The sequence below is a fragment of the Drosophila grimshawi genome, unplaced genomic scaffold (genome assembly GCF_018153295.1).
Source record: "Drosophila grimshawi isolate 15287-2541.00 unplaced genomic scaffold, ASM1815329v1 contig_131, whole genome shotgun sequence".
Taxonomy (NCBI): domain Eukaryota; kingdom Metazoa; phylum Arthropoda; class Insecta; order Diptera; family Drosophilidae; genus Drosophila; species Drosophila grimshawi.
In genome coordinates, this window is record NW_025062826.1 from 531,431 (window position 1) to 550,778 (window position 19,348).

The following is a 19,348-nucleotide window of genomic DNA, read 5'->3' on the forward strand; positions in this document are numbered from 1 at the left end:
GAATAATTACAATTAAATATAAAGACATAAGAATGTCAAAAATATTAATAAATTCTTTGAAAGTAAATATTAAGTAAAATGTATGGATGCTAAAAAAATATTTAAACATTTGTAATACATGTAGTAGAATTATTTTTACTATTTTTATTTAGTTTTATAAATATAATAGTTATGACAGCTTTATAATCCATTACATGTTTATAAACTCTAATTTCATACATTATTTCAATTACCATTTTCTAAGCTCCGACTACAATTATATGCAAGAATTTCTAGCACCCAATTTGTTTTCACTTTCAGTAATTAAGAAAAAAATCTATTGGATAATGAGCTAGTGCCAAATTACATATAATTAAATATGCATACTATTAATAATAATTACACGAATCAAAAACAAAAAGCAAGCGGCAATCAAGCAAATTAAACAATTTTTCTTGCACACACTTTTTTTGCCAAAAAAAACAATTAAATACTATGACTATATAGAAGGTGGAATATATGACTATTTATATATATTTGTATATATATATATATGTAAAACTGGACTGTGCTTAAGCTGCCATAATGGAGTCCATAACAGAAATCACGCATTTCCGTCACGTATGCCACTTCCGGCAAGCTCATGTCGAACAGCATGTGTTTCCCCCACCCACCCCTCTCTCTCTCTCTCTCTCTTACCCTCTCTCTTTCTCTCTTTGTGTTTTTAGGTAAAATGTTGAATCATTTGCTTGGAAAATGACTTTTTAATATGCGACACAGTTTTTGGCGCTCTGCGCTCGCTCGTGCCTAATTTGAATATTTATCAGAGCGGCAGAAACATACGCATGCGAGTCCTTGAGGACCTTGAGGCGGAAGTGCGTAGCGGTCATTAGGCTGCCCATTACATGTGCTGCCCGCTCTGTCCCTTCTCCAGTCATCGCCATACTCATGTTGCACACAATGGAGTAACACGCGTGCCAGGCACTTGTGGCAAGTGCTAGTCATTCACCTTGCCCAATGCTCCTGCCCCATTCACCACATGTCCCTGCAGCAGGACATGCAGCTTGCGACCAATGCTAATTACCCAAAAAAAAAAAAAAAATGCTTGTATTTATATTTTTTTGGCTGATTTGCATAAATTACGCATTGGGCATTGGAGTGCGCATGGAAATTAATGAAATCCGGCCAGGACATGGCAGGTGTAGGCTGTAGTTGCCTGCAAATGTGGCTCACGTGAGTCCTTCTACTTACCAAACCAAATGGTTTTCTGATGGTCAACGGAAACGGAGCTACAAATGCCGTAATATGCTGCTCATATGGCTAAGTATCGCATATATATCGTATTATATCTTGATATATTTCATTGCCCTCTTTTAGCATAACTTAACCCCTAGCCTCATTTTATTTTCGCGCTGTTTACTTACTATTTATTTAATTAGTTATTAATGGTTTATTTTAAAATTTTACTTATTTATAAAATAATTATTTTTTGCCATCAAATAAAATCATAAGAATCAATATTTTTTCTCGACTAAATCTGTCAAAATGGAAACTTTGTAGCGAATAGGCGCACAATAAACTTAGTCCATCTAAACGGTCTTGGCCACTAGATGGTTAATAGATTTGAGTCCTAACACTTTCACTACATTATAAAAAAGTCCATTTTGCTTAAAGGACCGCCACCCCTGCCTGCCTAACCCCTCGACCACCCAAACGATTCTATTTGCTTTGTTCTGCAAATGTGCAACAAATGCATTGCAAGATATTCAGCGAAAAAGAATAAATGCGCAAATAATTTGCATTTAACATATTCGTACTATTGCTGGGAATGCATGCGGTTTTGTTTGTTTCGTGAGTGTGTGTGTGTGTGATGTGTGTGTGTGCACACACCAGGACAACGGCAACACCCCGAACAACAATAAGCTGACTGACAAACAATGCCTATTCTTTCATTCAGATGCAGATACGCAAAAATCTGTTTGCCACTTGCCAATCTATCTCTCTACCTCTCTCTCTCGCTTTCTCGCTTCAAGGATATTTTGCGAATATATGCGAAAAGTGCACCCTTGTTTGGGAAAGTGCATTGAGCAGGCCTCAACAAGCCGGCAATTGCGTAAGGATAATGCATAAGCATTTTATTAATGACTCGTTTGTTGTCCTTGTCAAAAAAAAGGGGTTAGAGTTCCGCAAATTGGCAAAAGGACATGCAAAAGGACTTGCATGCTGTAATCTGTACATATATCTGTATGTGCGTAGAAGAAGAAGTGCGTGGGAATTTCGCTAGAAATGCCGTTACATTCGCATAACAAGGGTATTTCTAGGATATATGTGACAGATTTCTTTGCGCAAGGGTTGAGTTGAATTATGATTAATTTTATTTGATTATATACATGCTTAATTTAACATTACTGAAATAACAATTAAAGCTTTAAGTTTTTTTATGAAAAGTGAAAGTCTTTTCCATCATTATGATGGCACCCAATTGTTTCTAAACTATAGTTTTCTTTACTTATACGTACTTATGAAGAATTAGGACAACAACTTTTTATCTTACAGTTATATTTTATTTTTTTAATAACATAATGTTATTTGATTATTTGCCTTATTTTTACTTTATTATAATGGCAATTAATGTTTAATTGTCCCTAAACTATCAATTACTCACATTGCCTTGCTAATTGACCAACAACAAATGCCATAAAATCTCACCCCACCCCTCTCCACCTCTCAAAGGACTTTGCTAATTTATGCACTGCCCAAAGCGAAAAGTCAAATCAAATAAAACTATAAAAAAGGCAGGCAAACAAAGCACTTCAGCAGTCAGCGGGTGAGCGAGTTCTTTACAAACCAGTTGACCGCCCAAACTGACCACTTGGGCTGGTCACTCAATTTATCCTGACCGCTAACCCTCTGCTTCTGCCCCTACCCATGCCCCTGTCCACTGGTCAAACAAGGGTGCAAATAGGCAGATAACAAGGGGACGGAACATAGGTGACCATAAAAATCGCATTATCATCTTAAATTTGTATAATGAGTGGTTTACATTGTGCACGAGGGGTAAACCTCACCTGGTTTACATATCAAAGTGTGACCAGATGGGGGAACTTTGTTTGTTTTGTTTGCTTAATGACCACTGGTCAGTTGATACATATTAACGGGCAGAAACCGGTTCAATTGAGTTGCTAATGAGAGGATCAGCAGCTCTCGCTCTGAATGAGGCGTGAAGATTACAAACAACTTTTTAACTTTGATAAACCTACTCAAACAGTTGATCAGAATTGGTCACACTGATTTCTTTCGCTAAATGCTAAATTATCGGCTAAAAGCAGGCAAATCCAAATCAACAAAAATTATGCTGATGGAGCGCGGGGTGTTGCAGATGTAAAGGGGGGCAAGTTCAGGGACACGTCTGGTGGCGACAGGGGACACATTATTTTAATTTAACAAACGCAACATTTCGTTGAAAAAATACCCCAAAATAGGCAGAAATGTTGTAGCTCGAAGGGTGGCAAAGAAAGCCGAAAATACAAATTTTAAATCGTAAAAAAAAGTAGAAGAAAACGCAGCGAAAACATTAAATGAGTCTAAATAATTTATGCCAAGCGTAAAGTGTGAGCCACTGCTTTGAAAGGGGGCTGGTGGGGTGCAGGGGGTTGTTGGTTAGAGAGGGGTTTTGGGGGTGTTTGGGGGGTGTGAGTAGCTGTGCGACATGTGCGTGCGTTAAATCTGCTCATTTCTAATTTTTTAACATTTTTTTCTTATTTTTTGGCCAGACAATATCTGGGCATTTTCCACCCAAAAAAAATAAGAAAATAAAAACACCAACCCCTGCGGCAAGTGTAATTTTCGAATGTAAAATGCCCGAAAACCCCACACACACTTTTTTTTTACATATTACGCACTGGTTATACATATAGTAGATGTGTGTGTGCGCGCGTGTGTGTGTGTGTGTGTAACCCAGACATTAATATTTGTTCTCATTTTGGTGCTTGGCAACGCGCCCTTAACGCATTTTTTAATGCGCTCACCAAGGACTTCAATGTGTGTGTGTGTGTGTGTGTGTGTATTTGCTCATTAAGCAAAAACAAAGTTAAGCAAAAGTTTTTTAACATCTTCAGACATTTTTTTGGGTTTCCGCTTTACGTTTGTTTGTACGTTTTTTCTTCTTCTTTTCTTCTTCCTGTTGAGGACTTTTCCCTGGTCTTTCACTTCTTCTTTTTTTCGCCGTATCTTTTGCATGTGCGGCCATTGTTTTCTAATTGGAATACAGGGTGTTTCGAGTTGGTGATGGGAGAGTAGAAAAAATAGTTGCCTGTGCAGTACTTTAATATATTGCATTATTGGCTTGAGTAGATGTACATAGTAGTTGTATATATTGTAGGTATTCCCATATATATTATTCACATCTTCACTTGGGCACTCTGTATGCTTTGCCCACTGCCCAGTGAGCTGAACCTTGCACACTGTGTCTCTGGTCCCTCATTAATTTTTACTTATCTTGACGTCCTACAATTTTTATATTCTCTGGCACTTGTTTATCTACGTGCTCACTTGTAGTTCTCTATATGTAAATGTGAAACTGTGAAATCGTTTCCAGTATTGGGTTGAGTGAAGGGGGACCGAGAATGAAGGTGGGATGACACATTTGGAGCAACGTGGTTTGCTCAGTGTCTAGAGATAAGCAAAAGCATTTGATGTACAAAACTGAATAGGGGACAGTTTTCAAAGTTCAACTAGAAGGAATATATGCAAAAAGTAATGCCATTCTCTCCAATAAGAACAAAATATGATTTGATGTACAGTAGTACAATTTGATTATTGGCAGATTATGTGATAATTTAAAAGAAATACTCATAAACCTCATATTTCCAATTGCAACGTGCAATAATTTCTTGTGAGTCAAAAAAAAATAAAGTAGGACAGTTCTCAAAGTATTTCTTTTATAAAGAGTCTTCATCTCTCCAGTATGAATTCAATACGATCTCATTGATGTGATAATGTAAAAAAGGATTAATTTTACGTACATATTAATATATTTTCTCTTCAATAGAAATTCAATACGATTTTAAAGATAGTTCACATCGTATACATGGCAATGTCATACTCGTATATACAAAGTTATTAAAATATATTCCAATTGGATGTGCAGAAATACAGTATATGGAATTGGAATATGAATTCAACATACTGTGTGCCTATTTCCAATTACATATATAAAATTTCAAATATATTCCAATAAGGATTCGTTGGCCTAACTAGCATCTAAATATTATTGTTAATTTGAACCATGAGCCCTGCAAACTTAACCAGCTCTTAAGACGACTAATCTCAACGGACATTAAAAAGGACTAACCAAAATGGCTACCACACTCCCTCCCTCCTCCATTTCATCTACCCCCACCCCCCACTCGGTTGCTGCTTTCGGTTTTGGCATAGACAAGTAAACCGAGTAAACCACATCATAAGTCTGCTTTTATTTCAGTACATTTTCATAATTTTCATAATCCGAATAACAGTTATGCGCCACTGACGCCACGCGACGCCATCTTGAGTTAACGGTTAAAGTGGCCAGGCAGCGCAGTCAACGTCGTCGCCGCGAAAAGTCAACCCAAAAAGCAGCGCGAATTCGCAGTATTTCATTCGCGGCAAGTAATTACGCATTCAAGTAGAAAAAGTTTATCTCTTGTCGAAAAATTGAAAATTTTTCATTTCATAAAATGAGATTAAAAACGCTAGACTAGCACTAGGGGTAAGGGGTGGGGGTTTGGAGGGTGCTCCTGCTGCTGCTGCTGTGGCAAAAGCAGTGCAAACCACAAACTGCTCTCAATAGACTGTGGCTGCGGCGAAGGGCTTAAATCGGCAAAAGTTTATACTACCAAAAATATTTTTAAGAAAATTACCAAAAACAGTCAAAGAAAACGCTGCTGCTGCTGCGGTGGGGGTGGCAGAAGCGTGGGGGAGGGAGTGGTGGGGTGTAAACCAAAAACTGAACAAGAGCTCAAAGCAAAAATAATAATGGCCGACCAGGCAGTGGAGCCCCAAAGGGTTTTTGCGCTCAGAGGAAGCTGGCAGCTTAGGCCCAAGATACAAAATTTTTGTTATCGTTGTTGTTGATGGGATGCGAGGACAGTCTGGCAACGCCAAGCTATCTATACATATATATGTATATAAATATATATAGGGGTTTTTGTGGGGTGTACATTATGCCATACGCACTTTTCAACCCTTTTTCACGCTGGCGGGGAAAAATTGCGTAAAGTGCGAAATTTGCTGCGTGCTGTGCTGTTTATATACTATTTACATATTTATGTACATATATACATGTTTATATATACTGTTTCAATTTACACACACACAGAGAGAGAGTCAACTGTTGGGTAGTTGAACACTTAGTTCCACAGGCGATACATCGAAAGGGTTGTGTGTCTGCCTCGAAAAATGTTTCATTTTCACTTTTTGGCAGTTATTGGATTTCAAAATGAAATCCATTTTGATGGCAAACGAAGCTTTGATATATGGGATACACGTGGTTAAGGCGTGCAGTAGTTAAATAAATTAACAGCCTGAAGGCAAACAGCACAATAGATTGGGCCCACAGGCAACCAGAGGATAATAAAAGTGGAGCTTGAGGCATTGGCCAAAAGTGCGCAAACTGTCACCAGGCAGGTTCCCAGCTCCAAGTCCTGCGGGAGTGGGCGTGTGGGTGGTTCATTTTTCAGTGGAATGAGTTGCCATTTACATGAATTAAATATTTCTATGCAACGAGCTCTAATTAAAGAGAAAGTTCCCAGAGAGTGAGTGAGCTCAACGGTGCGCAGGGTAATCCCTTTGAGCAACACACATTTCTTATATTTAATTAGTTTTTACTAATATAACTAACAGCTAATAGAAGAATAAAAAAAAAGCTGAAATGAGAGATAAAAGTGGTAATAGATTATGTTTTGGCTATCAATAACTCATTATTTTCAATTCCTGTACCAATAATAATGCATTTAGAGAAGAAAAGTAAAATCGGCTATATTAGGCACACTTTTGTTAGAAATCCTTGCGGAACCCAAACTGCTGAAATCTAACTTTCACAAAAAATTTAAGCAACCCACGGATTGTTCCTAGGAAAGCTATATAATTAAAAAGCCCGATGGTCAGCTTAATAATATGCATATTAATCGAGTATTGGTCGGGAAATCTAAGTAAAGTACAAAGGTTTTCATAGAAGAACTCATTTTCGACAGAGTGTTTCTCTGAAGGCTATATAGAAGTTCGATGATACGCACATTGGGTAAGTTTCGTTTGAATTTCGTGGACCGATATAAAAATATTAATTATATAAAATAATTTTAATCACAGAGAGGGCAGGGCTAATAAACAGAATTATCGTCTATCCATATATTCCCGGCGGCAAACCAAAAACAGAATCAGTTAACCATCTGCAACACATACAGGACAATCAATTGTAACCAGGACACAAACACAAACAACAACCCAAAAACAGCATCCCAATAAAAAAAATAGAATCTGTGGCAGCTGCGCTCACAAAATGCAACAAAAAACAGCGGGAGCGAAGTGAGAGCGAGCGGGAGAGAGGGGTGGAGGGGAGACAAAGTATAAAAAGAAAATTTGCATATATGAAACCAATTGCTGAAGCAGGCAACGGCAAAGAAGATGAGGAATGCAACATGGAGAGAAACAAAAATAAAAGGATGCTGCACACTTCACATGACAGGCAGCAACTGAAAATCGAATAAATGGAAAATCATTTATGCCACAAAAGCCGAAAGGTGGCAAATATTACGCAGGAATATTCTGAAACGCTTTCATATGCAAATGCCGAGTGGTAAATGACGAGTGGCAACTGGGGAATTTTTCACAATTGAAATCTAATGAAAAAGCTGATTTTGATTTGGCACGTAGCCAGGCACAGATCACAGGTCACAGGTAGGTTTCCTCTACTGTACTCTATGCTTCACTGTACTCCACCACACTCGACTATAGAAGTGGGCCTCTCAAGCGTACAGCTTATGAGCTACACTCCTCTTCTCCTCTCCACTCTCCCCTCTGAGCCTGGTAATCCCTTCTAAATGAAACGCTGCGTGTGCCAAGCAACCGAAAGAAATATATATATATATTTAGTGGGATTTCCTTGCTGCTTTGCTTACATTTTATTTTTTTATGTGCGCATAAATTTTCTCTACAGCACAACACAACCACACACACAACCACACACACACACAAAATGGCGTCTCGCAGCTCGCAACTCGAACTAATCCAATTTATTACAGCTCCATAACTTTTTCCTATTTGCTTACTCTCCACCCCTCCACCCCCACCACACACTCTAAATGCGTCTTATTAGATGAGTGTGTGTGCGTGTGTGTGTGTGTGTGGCATGTTTACTCTGCTGTGTGTGTGTGGCTTATAGCGAACTTTGACTCGGCGCCGCTTCGCGCTTCAATTTCAAGCTTCTTTTGCCTATCTGCTGCCTTTTATGATAAATTGCATTTAGCAACCACCGACTTCCAAATGCTGCCACCACCACCACCAACACCCTTACCACCACCACCATCCCCACCCCATACCGAATGCCACCCCAACTGCCACCCTCCATGCACTGCTCAACGTGGGGAGGGAGTGTGGGGTTGTGTGTGTGTTGTGAATGTGTACGCACAATGCGTTAACCTCTGGTCCAAATTGTTCCTCTAGGATCACCTAGCCGTACAATCGTAGATTTTATGCACCCCCCCACCACACACAAAATGGGCTGTGGCATATAGTTATCATTATATGTGATAGTTGCACGAGTTGCATGAGATAGTTGCTGTACCCAAAACATATGATCTTGATGTGAATTTAAATTTTTAAGTAATTTAATTTCTGATAGAAATGACAAAGGTCATAAGTTGTGAGAGCATTTCAGACTTTCGCTTAGCTTAAGTATATTTTGAATTTATATTTTCAGTAACATTATTTTGCTTTCTCTGGCTTAATTAATAATTAATTATACCCTGAATCCATTGAAAAAGAGAACAGGGCATAGTGAAGTTTAGCAAAAGTATGTCACATGCAGAAGGATCCCATAAAGTATATATGTTATTGATCAGCGTCAAAAACAGAATCGAATCAAAGACTTTAAGAGATAGGGACATCAGAATTGGAGATTGGAAATTCTATGTTTATGAAATATAATATACCTTTTCTCTTTTTACTCAAAATCGATAGCAATAAAAAGTATAAAATGTAGCCTTTTAATTGATTATAATATACCGAAACATATTATTGATCTATTGTAAAAATCTCATTGAGATGAAACGAATACGCAAGCCAAATATGTATTTAACAGCTGATAATAGAGTATCTTATAGTCGAGCTCTTTCGACTATCGCATTCTAACTTATTTTTCTTTGTTTACTCTTGCAATTTTCATATTACTTTTTATGTTAATTAGCAGTTTGTTTTCCAAAAGCAATTATACAAACGTCCCCAGCGAATTTGAAGGCAGACAGTGCTTCATCAAATTAACTGCAAACTTTTTCCTAAATTTGTATGTATTCAAAGCAATTTAATCAAAACTAATTAGAAATGCAAAACTGTCTAAATGAGTTGTGTCTGTGCTCCAAAAATGAGGAAAGTATGTGAGTTAAGATTGTTAAAAAGTACTTATGGTATAAATATCATGATGTATAATTATAAATTGTTTATTATTTTGTGATCTCTTTTTATAGTGTAATATTTATAATAATAGATACATTAATACTATCAATTTACCTTATGCTCATAGCTGCAACACTTAACTCTTGGTTCCAAAGCCTAGAAACTTTGTGTACTGTTTGTTTTTGGCAGTCCTTATAAGAAGCCAAAAAGTAACTGCAGCTAAAGTCTATATGCACAGGGCAGCTTTAACTGGCTTTCAAAATACAGGCAGCTCCCTTTCCCTTTGCCCTTTGTCATTTGCCCTTTTCCCTAGCCAACCAACAAGTGACAGCAAATTGCATAAAAATTTGTTTACATTTTATCCGCAGCAGCCACTGCAGCAATAATCTCACAGGACCAAAGCAGGCGTTTATAGATTTTGCAGCATTATAAAAGTAAAATATTTGTTTGGAGATGAGAGGGAGAGAGAGAGAGACGGAGAGGGAGAGGGAGAGGAAGACAGAGAGATGTCTATATCTAAGTGTGAGTTAGTCAGTATCTTAGGCAGCAGTTGATTTTCAAGCTGATTTCCCGCTGACAAATATGGCGTGTTTGTGCTGATCCCGCGGAGCGTAAACTGAACTGAAGCCGAGTTCGAGTTCGTTTCGTCTGTGAAAACAATGAAAAATTCATGCAAATGAAAAATAAATGCACACCAGCCAGCCAAAGGATAATGCCAACCAAAGGGGGGCAACAGCCAGGAGCCCGTTAGGGGCACCACAAAATAGAAACACATTTCATGCACTTTTTGCCTGCTTGCTGGGAAGGTCCTTGCTTGGTGCTTGCTTGGTTCTTTGGTCCTTTGTCTGTGTGCCACGAAATTTCAATAAATTATGCAAAATTGTTCGTGGTTTTCGCGCTTTTCCTTTTTCCTACAGTCGTCTTTTCAATTTTTTTTTTGCCACATTTTCCTTGCTGTTTTATTCAAATTTGCGTGCATTTTTTATTTGCTAAATAAACAAAATTTGCGCACAGCTCAACAAAAAATGTATTTCTTTGCCGCTCTGCTCGAGCACAATACAAATATCAACCCCTACCCAAAGAGGCTGTCACAGCATCCAACTATTCAGCATCAGAAAAAAGAGAAGGGTTTCTAACGAACCCTATTTTTGAGGGATCACATGCTTTTGTCTATCGATCGCTTCTGTTCAGGTAAACGATATATGCAAATTAGTTTGATTAAATATTTAAATGAGGGTTTGCCTCGGGGTCACCTCCGCATCTTTTTTGAGAGGGTGCCCAACATCAAGACAACAACGACAGCTGCGTTTTCAGTTAGCGCATTTGTAGAACGTGTGGAGGGACTCAGGTTCAGCTCAGGTTCAGGTTGAGGCTCAGTTCACCTCTTGAACTCACTGGGAACAGACGTAATTTACTTTATCAACCTCGCTCCGAAGAAAGCAATTGAACGCAATGTGAGAGGAGAACAGGAGCAGAAGTGAATTAGATAATATGATGAACCTAAGAGTGCTAAATAAGAATAGAATGAGTTTCATTCTTGAGATAGAATGCAGTAAAAATAAATATCATATTTTGTCTATAAAATCGGTTTATTATAAAAGTTGTGCTTATCCACAAGAGTGCTCCTCATGAATGTTCTGGTCGAGACAGGACGACTGGGAACTTATGACAAGCCGGGGCAGTTTGCCAATAAAATTTAATAATCAAAATCTGCGTATGGTTATCGAGAACTTATATTCAAAATTAAAGACTCCAGCTCTTATTGTCTCTCAGTTTGGCTTGTTCATGCCGATATGGCTAGATATATTTGGCGGTTGATGCTGATCACGAATGTATATACTTTGTGGGGTCGGAGATGCTTCCTTCTGCCTGTTACACTCTTTTGCACAAATTCATTATAATCTTTTCCTCGTTTTTAATGGCTTCAGGGAAATCTTATTTGCAGTCAATTTTATACAAGAAAACTATATAAAAGTTATTCATTAGAATACTTATGCTTATTCTTAAGAGTGTTCTTCGCAAATTGACAAAACTTAAAAATAATACTTCAGCTGATTCCTCAACGAGTCATCTATAATTTTTACATCAAAGTGCATTTAGAATATATTAGATACTTACTTCAAAAAGTGTACCAAATATTGGAAATGCAAAAGAAAACCCAAACTATAAACGCTGCCCTTCACTTTTAGCAAGTCGCAATCATTTGTTCGGCCTCCGTGGCATTCATTGCAAAAGAGCAACGGCAATTTGAAGCCCATGTAAGACTTTCTAAAGGCTCTCTGCAATTAGGTTTCTAGTTTCAAGCAATTTCTGTGTACGCATTAAACAGCTAACAGCTAACCAGGCTCAAACTAACAGTAACAACAACGAGAACAACAACAACAGTTGGCCACATGTACAATTTTCAATTTTTCACTGTTGGACAGATAACTGTGATTGCGGGTACCGCAGCGTCATAACTAGATAGAAATTACCCGAGTGAGGCTGGGGCATGCAACGTGGCACGAGCTGTGTGCTACACAACCAAGTGCCATATGCTGCAGATCGGCTGATCTGGCGATCTTCTTGAGCAGCAGCAGCAGCCACAATACAAATGATTATGTTTATACTATTAAAGTAATTTACTAAAAATGACGCCCAGCCAAAACGAGATGAGTCTCCTCCTGCTGCTGCTGCTGGTGAAATACGATCTCTGATCGGAGTTCTGAGATCTGGGCAACGGCGATCGATGCGATCTCGTCAAAGTCAACCGCTTTAGCTGCGGGTTAAGCAGCCTGCTGTCTACTTAAGCATAATCTTATACCTAGCCACACGGCACACTGATCCATCCAATCCAAGGCGGATCAGATGACGATCGTTCGCCAAGCTTTATCACAACATTTTTTGCCATAAAGATGGATTGGTGTGGTCAAGTGCAGCTCCACTCAAAGAAAAAACCGAAATTTATAGATAGAAATTGGTATCATAGTTCTTTTTACAAGTTTGTAGAGGCAGACGTAGAATATATCTTGTACTCTTAATCTGAACTGTAAAACTGACTTTGCACTAGTTAAACATAAAGAGTTTTAATATATTTTCGACCTTAATACGAATAAGAATAATGACAAATACATTCGATAGCCATTTGCTTTTAGGAACATTAAGTAGAACTTCTTCTTGAGTAGAAATCTCTATTATTTTATTTTATTTTTTTACTTATGGTCGACTAACACTCACAGAAAAATGCAAAATGTAATATTGATTGATTGATGACTAAAAGTCAAAATGTTTGCCTATGCAAATTAATAAAAAGGTTTGATCAATCTTGATTACTCAATATAGCTAATTTAAATATTAATGTAAATAATAAAAAATATTTCCCTCAAATCTTTTTTAAACTTTTTTTTAATTCAATACAAAAGTCTGAACTTATTTTTATTTTGATGAGTGCATAGCACAGGTTCGCAGATCGCAGATCGCAAAACGAGGCAAGAGTCAAGTTGCCACAGAGCCAAGTTTAGTTGTTTGGTAGCCAAGGTGCGAGATCTGTAAATAATGTGGCAAAGCTGGGCATGCCTCACGGGTGCAACAGCTGGTGTGCCCCAGCATCCATGTGTGCCGCTTCGCTGAGCTTAGTGAAACGCTCCGCTTCGATTGGAGATCGTTAATCGAAATCGCACTTTGGCTTCTCTCTGCACTTAGGAGGAGAGGAACACCATTAACCCCTATGCCCCCAACTCCCCAATCCATTTGCCGCTGATTTGGTGATAACGATCGTAAGCGTAGCGGTACTCCAGGTGCAACACATGTTGCACTTGCCCAACCCTCCTCTTTCCCCGCCCCTGTTGTTCAACCTGTCCACTTACGAGTGCTGCATCAAGCATATAATTTTGCCTAATTTAGAAAATAGTTTTTCTCTACTCGAAATTAGTATGATTCGTAGCTGCATTTATCGTACGTTCGCCTTGTTAAAGAACTGAACACAATGTCTGCAGAGTTAACTTGGGCAACATGTGTTTTGGCCCATATATGCTTAGATGGCCAAGTGTGGTTCCTAGCACTTGATGTCAGGCATTTCCGCATAGCTCAACTTGAAGCCAGGGGGGCTTCAACTTTTCGTGGAAAACAAAATGAATGTCTTGTAGTCGACATTTATTAAATCCATACTCATAAATATGCATGGGTGGAGGGGAGCAGAGCACTCGAGTCTCGAGGGGGCGGGGGCTCTTCTAATTACGTCAAGTTAGTCTAGGGGGTTCTGACAAAATGAAACGAAATCAAATATGACGACAGAGAGAACCGAACTAAGCAGGCAGACAGACGCAGAGCCAAATGAAAGGCCTAAGAATTGTTTTATTAAGTGGCATAAATATGCATGAGCAAACCCTTAAAATAAAAATCCAACAACGAATAAAAAAAATACGAAAAAACCTAAGCAAATGAAATGAATTCATTTTGTAGCTACCCCCGCAAGGAGAGAAAGTTGTTTGCTTAGTTGCCGTGTGTTTTTAGCCAACAAATACGAAAGCAATTTAATCGCATGTAGAACCGGAAAAAGGTTTACAATTAAACAAAAAAAACGAAAAGAAAAGAATAAAACTTTGTCTGTCTGCATTTGGATATCATTTTTACCTTTTGGATGGCATTGTCATGTATTTGTGGCTTTGCGCTTCATTGATTAAAATCAAACTGTTTATTAGCGCCACCCTTTGCGCATTAGGGTTACCCAAAATAAAAACAGCCCCTACACAAAACTAAATGTCTGTGCTGCGTGTGTTTGTTTAATTGAGTTTTGTTCTTTCTTAGCTTCCTTTCATTTTTTTTTGGTTATTATTTGCATTGTTGGTTTGTCATTCTCATTAGTGCATAAATATCCATGTCTTGTAGGGTTGCATAACCGAAAACCGGCCTTTATCAATCGTCATATATTTATATATATCGTTCACTCATTTATCCATATATACATATACATAAATATCTATCCGTTTATCGTTGTGGCAGCGTTGTTTTGTTTGCCACCCGCAAAATGATTTCAATTTTAGATTAGTTCTCTCTCGCATAATAAAAAATAAAATTCCAGGAAATCACCCCGACTCCCTCCCACGCATTGTATTTGGCATTTGCCATCACATATCATCGTCAAAGTCAAACTCAAACTGAACGTCATAATATTGACAGGCAGGCAGTCACAAAGGCAGACAGACAGACAGCCATAGAGGCATGTCAACATACTCATAAGGTCGGCTTAATATTTGGCTTGCATGGTTCTGGTTACTTAATTTAAAAGACACCCAACGATTATTGGTTTCAAATTGCTTAGGACACGCGAATTTTTTTTTGGCATTTCTCAGCAGGCTGTTTTTTATATATACATTTTTTTTTAAATTTTTTTTTCGTTTTCTATTTTTATTGCCCCATTTGATTTTCATTTCCTTGTTATACGCTTCAGTAAATAGGTAGGCGTTGATCCGATCAGCCGTCTCTGCATTTTATTTGCCCATTAAGTTAGCCAGGCAGTCGTCGACATGTCAGCTGGATATTTGTGCAAATGCATTTCAAATTAGATGCATATTCAATATAGAGGTAAAAACATAGACAGACCTCCAAATCGATTCAGCTTTCACGAAATCACGGCATTGAAAAGTTTTGAGACATCTCTTTAAGCTTTTGTGCTTTTCAGAATAGTGTTTCCAAATTTGAATGTGATATTATTCAAGTTGAGACATGGTCAAAAGGTCAAACCATAAGTAGGAAGCCCTAGTTTTTGAAAATCAGCTCAGTTTTGACTATTGAAGTCTTGATAGGGCATTTCTGAGAATATTTCCTTATATTTAGGTTGTAGATAAATCTAATCGATGATTAATCTATGTAGCAAATGTTATTGCCTTCTCTCTCGAAAATATGTTAAAGCTGTTGACCTTTTAACGGGTCAGAGAAGTTAAATTGAACTTTATTCGACGTCAGGTTGGCAACTGTGTGGCAGACTCACAGCTGCCGTAAAGTTGCTGCAAGTAGCGGTGTTCATATGTCTGCTCTTACAAGCCTTTCAATATAATTCAATGTCGTTCAAAAACCAAATCCATTAATCTCTCAACTCAACTCCAGACCTGCCTCTCTCGCCCCAAGCACAAGGAAGTCCAACTTCTCTCGGTCACATGCAATTTGTGCTACTTGTTGCTGCTGCGGCTGCTGCCTCTGTGGCAACCTTTCACAAAGGAGCCCACAAAGCAACACCTTTGCTGACCAACAGCAACAACAACAACTTGGTATCTTTTTACCTTTTATGATGCGATTTGCATGGCATTTAAGTTGCCCCATCGCTTTGCCTCACGTCGCATATTAATATTTAAGTCGCCATCCTTTTATGCCATGTTCGGTTTCACATCTCCAACTCTTGACTCCCGCTCGTCCCTTCCTTTCTCTTATTTTAGCTCTTCCCGGTAGCGCGGCACGCCAGTCAAATTCAAATTCAAGTTCGCGTTTCTCACGTGACATGAAAATCTTTTTTGTGCGCAACAAGTTTTTAACAAATTCTCAGCTGATAAATGATATCGCATACTCTGTCTGACTCGATATGCATAGAGTCCTTGTCTCCGGTCATTAATAATTGTACAACTACAAAGCTGAAGCTATCTTTTTCATTACCTTCCACCTAAACTTCTCCAATGGGCTATTGTCTGCTACTAAAAGAGAATTGAGGGGTAGCTGAGTTGGTTTCTCTTTAAATGATATGTGCGTATCTTGAGCACTTTAATCACACTGGATTTGTAGCTATACCTTTTTTTCATATTTTTCTTTTAATTTTTAAGTGATACGTTACGAAACTTAAACGTTTTGAGCATTTCTATAACAATTTCTTAACCTTTTCACTAAATGACTTGTCCCTCCCAAATATCGCATATCCCCTTAAGAGATCCACACACGATAAACCACAGTCTGCACAACCAAAAGCTGTCACTTGACATACCACATGGCACACACACACACACATACACACATACATCATACACACACATACACACACACTCGACGATAAGCGATCTGCACAGCACCACAAGTTGCCACTTGAAAGTGATGATGGATTATTAGTACGTGTTGCTGGCCCGGCTATGAGGATGTATGGTTTGCAAGGAGGGCAGGAGGGGCTGGGACTGATTTACCTAAACACACGAGTCTCTCATTAATCCTGGGAGGCAAACGGAGGCAGGACCTTTAGCACGCTCTTGCCACAACTTATTTGCTGCTAAAAACTTTTGCGGCTTGATAAATTGCCCCCAGCAGCAACAGAAACACACAAGCAGCTGTCCTCCCCCGAAACCCTGCCCCACACCTTACGTCTGACACTTGCTGTAAGCAAAATAACAGCATATCATTCTTAAGAGACACACAGGCAGACAGACAGACACACTGAGAGACATGTGCGAGTAAAATGTGCGAATGGCTTTGGGCTGAAGTTTTTTGGCCAATGTTTTTGCTGCGTTTTCGTTTTCGATTTTTCCTTATAACCGGAAAATGGGTATAATGTAGTTAAGAAGAAGAATGTAATAAGCAGAAGGAAACATCTCAGAATCCATTAGGTACATATAGTCTGGATCAGTCGGTATGAACAATCTAGAGACTGGTAATTTGGAATATAAGTCATTGTATACTTTATGCAAATTAAGTTTAGTTTAACCCTAATTAACTGTTGCCGTTTCGCGTGTATCGATACAAATCGATTTCCGATAGCAAAAATAAAAATGTATAAAGATTTAAGCTTCTGTGTAAATTTAATTAAGATTGAATAAGAAACACAGAAAAGTATCTTTTGCAGAGCATCTCCTAGTCGAGTTCTCTCGACTAGAACATTCTTACCCGTTTTTTTGTGCCACATCTTTTTAGATAGGTAAACACTTAAAACGTTATTCCCAGTACTTTCTCTCCTCTACCTCTCTCTCTCCCTCTCTCTCTCTCTCTATTTCTCTCTCTCTCTCTCTATTTGCGAGGCATTCAATCACCTTTCAGTTTGAGATTTGTGGAGTTTTTGGTATGCAAATACTTTTGCCAGAGTTTTTAATGCCTTGTCCTAGAATTGGAACTGGGTTTGTAAGGAGGTGAATTCTGTTGTTCTATTCTGTGCCGCTGTCACGTTACTTTTCAAAATTATTTCGTTTGTTTTGAGCGATTGTCACGTTTTTGTGTTTTTGTGTGTTTCTGGCTGATAAATCATAAAAAAAATTATTTTCGTCTGACGAGATAACACTGAACGTAATCAACAACATTTATTCAAATACTTAAAGTTACAGCAATAAATAATTTACAGCTTCAACCATCAAGAACTGTCTGACTTTAGTCACATTTTTAGAATTCCTGATACTCATTCTCGCGCTCTAAATCGCTATTCTCTGTGTCCGTGTAGCCCAATAAAAAGTCACTCGATAGATCATCCTCGTCATCAGAATCGCTAATTTGTTCGTCCTGTGCCTCATCATCACCGTCATGCTCCTCCTCATCATCAACATCACTATCATGTACTATCAGATCCTCCTCCTCGTCCTCCTCCTCCATCTCATCATCATCGATGTCCTGGAGTTGACTCTCATCATCGCTATCATCAGAGTCCAACTGATTTTCATCATAATCGTCGCTAGCGGTCGCTGAGTGATTCGCCCCATCTTCATCCTTCTTCTCATCCTCCTCGTCACTGTGCAACTCTCGCTCCTCATGCTCCTCCTCATCATCATCATCAGTAGCATGTTCTAACTGATCCTCCTCCTCGTCCTCATCCTCGTCCTCCACCTGATCATCATCGGTGTCACTCTTATCATCGCTATCATCAGAGTCCAACTGATCATTCTCTTCGTCACTGTGCAACTCTCGGTTAATGGTCTTCACATTGTGGATTTGTTTGATTAACGCATCGCGTTCCAGGGAGTGATATTCACGTTGCAATTGGCACGCGGTCTGCAGTTCCTGGTTGCGTTTGCGTAGCTGAAATATTTCAGTCAGATTCTCATTCTGTTTGTTCACAATGGATGTCATAAGCTGCTCCAGCGACTGTATGTTCACCTCGTGCTCCGCCAGCTTTTGCTTCAGCAGCCAATTCTCAGCACGACACTTGACCAGCTCCGATACACTGGCCGTTATCTTGGCATCATCTGTGATGGGCGTCTGCCAGCTGAAGGATTTATGGGATATTCTTTTTTTAATCTTTGTTGTTCTTATACTTAGCACACTTACGCATCGCAGGTCCCTTCATTTTCGATGGCTACATTCTCGTTGGGATTGGGTAAGGGTACTGCAATGCGTTCCTCGTTGCCATTGCCCGTCGAGGATGTGGCACTAACGATGTACTGGCATATGCAAGACATCTTCTATTTGAGAATTTCTATTATTTTTCACAACTAATAAAAATATGTTAAAGTAAATTTGAAGTAATGCCAATCTCACACAATACTGCACAATACACTTATAACAGGGCCAACTCGATACTTAAACTCCCATATCGTATTAAATGCATTTTGAGCTCCATCCCTGCAGTCCTTTTTTCGTGAAGTCTGCCCAGTGAACACACTTTACGACTTGACATTTTCACACTTTGTTGGCAACGCTTAAGCGCCTCTCCTCTCCTCACTTCATCTCATTTTTCCCTCTCCCTCTGTTGGCCGGCCAAGTCTTCTCGCTGTTGTTGTCGATGCATGTCTCTCGGCTCTCGACTCTGCTCACAGTTTTGGTACTTTTTTTTTGTGGATTCAAGTGCAAA

The 19,348-nt window shown here is 38.8% G+C and overlaps 1 protein-coding gene across 1 annotated transcript; it reads right to left on the reverse strand.

Annotated features, from left to right (window-relative positions):
• Positions 1 to 17,826: 17,826 nt before the first annotated feature.
• Positions 17,827 to 18,984, reverse strand: LOC6568863 (glutamic acid-rich protein). The gene is made up of 2 exons (XM_001995353.2): positions 18,826 to 18,984; positions 17,827 to 18,763 (listed from the first exon to the last, which is right to left on the reverse strand). The coding sequence occupies exons 1-2, from the start codon at positions 18,954 to 18,956 to the stop codon at positions 17,947 to 17,949; spliced, it is 948 nt and encodes a 315-aa protein (XP_001995389.1). The 5' UTR covers positions 18,957 to 18,984; the 3' UTR covers positions 17,827 to 17,946.
• Between the last annotated feature and the right edge of the window lie 364 nt (positions 18,985 to 19,348).

Coding starts and splice junctions, on each gene's coding strand:
- LOC6568863 (XM_001995353.2), bottom strand. CDS start 18,956: ATGTCTTGCATATGCCAGTACATCGTTAGTGCCACATCCTCGACGGGC. Junction 18,764..18,825: donor AATGAAGGGACCTGCGATGC/GTAAGTGTGCTA, acceptor TAAATCCTTCAG/CTGGCAGACGCCCATCACAG.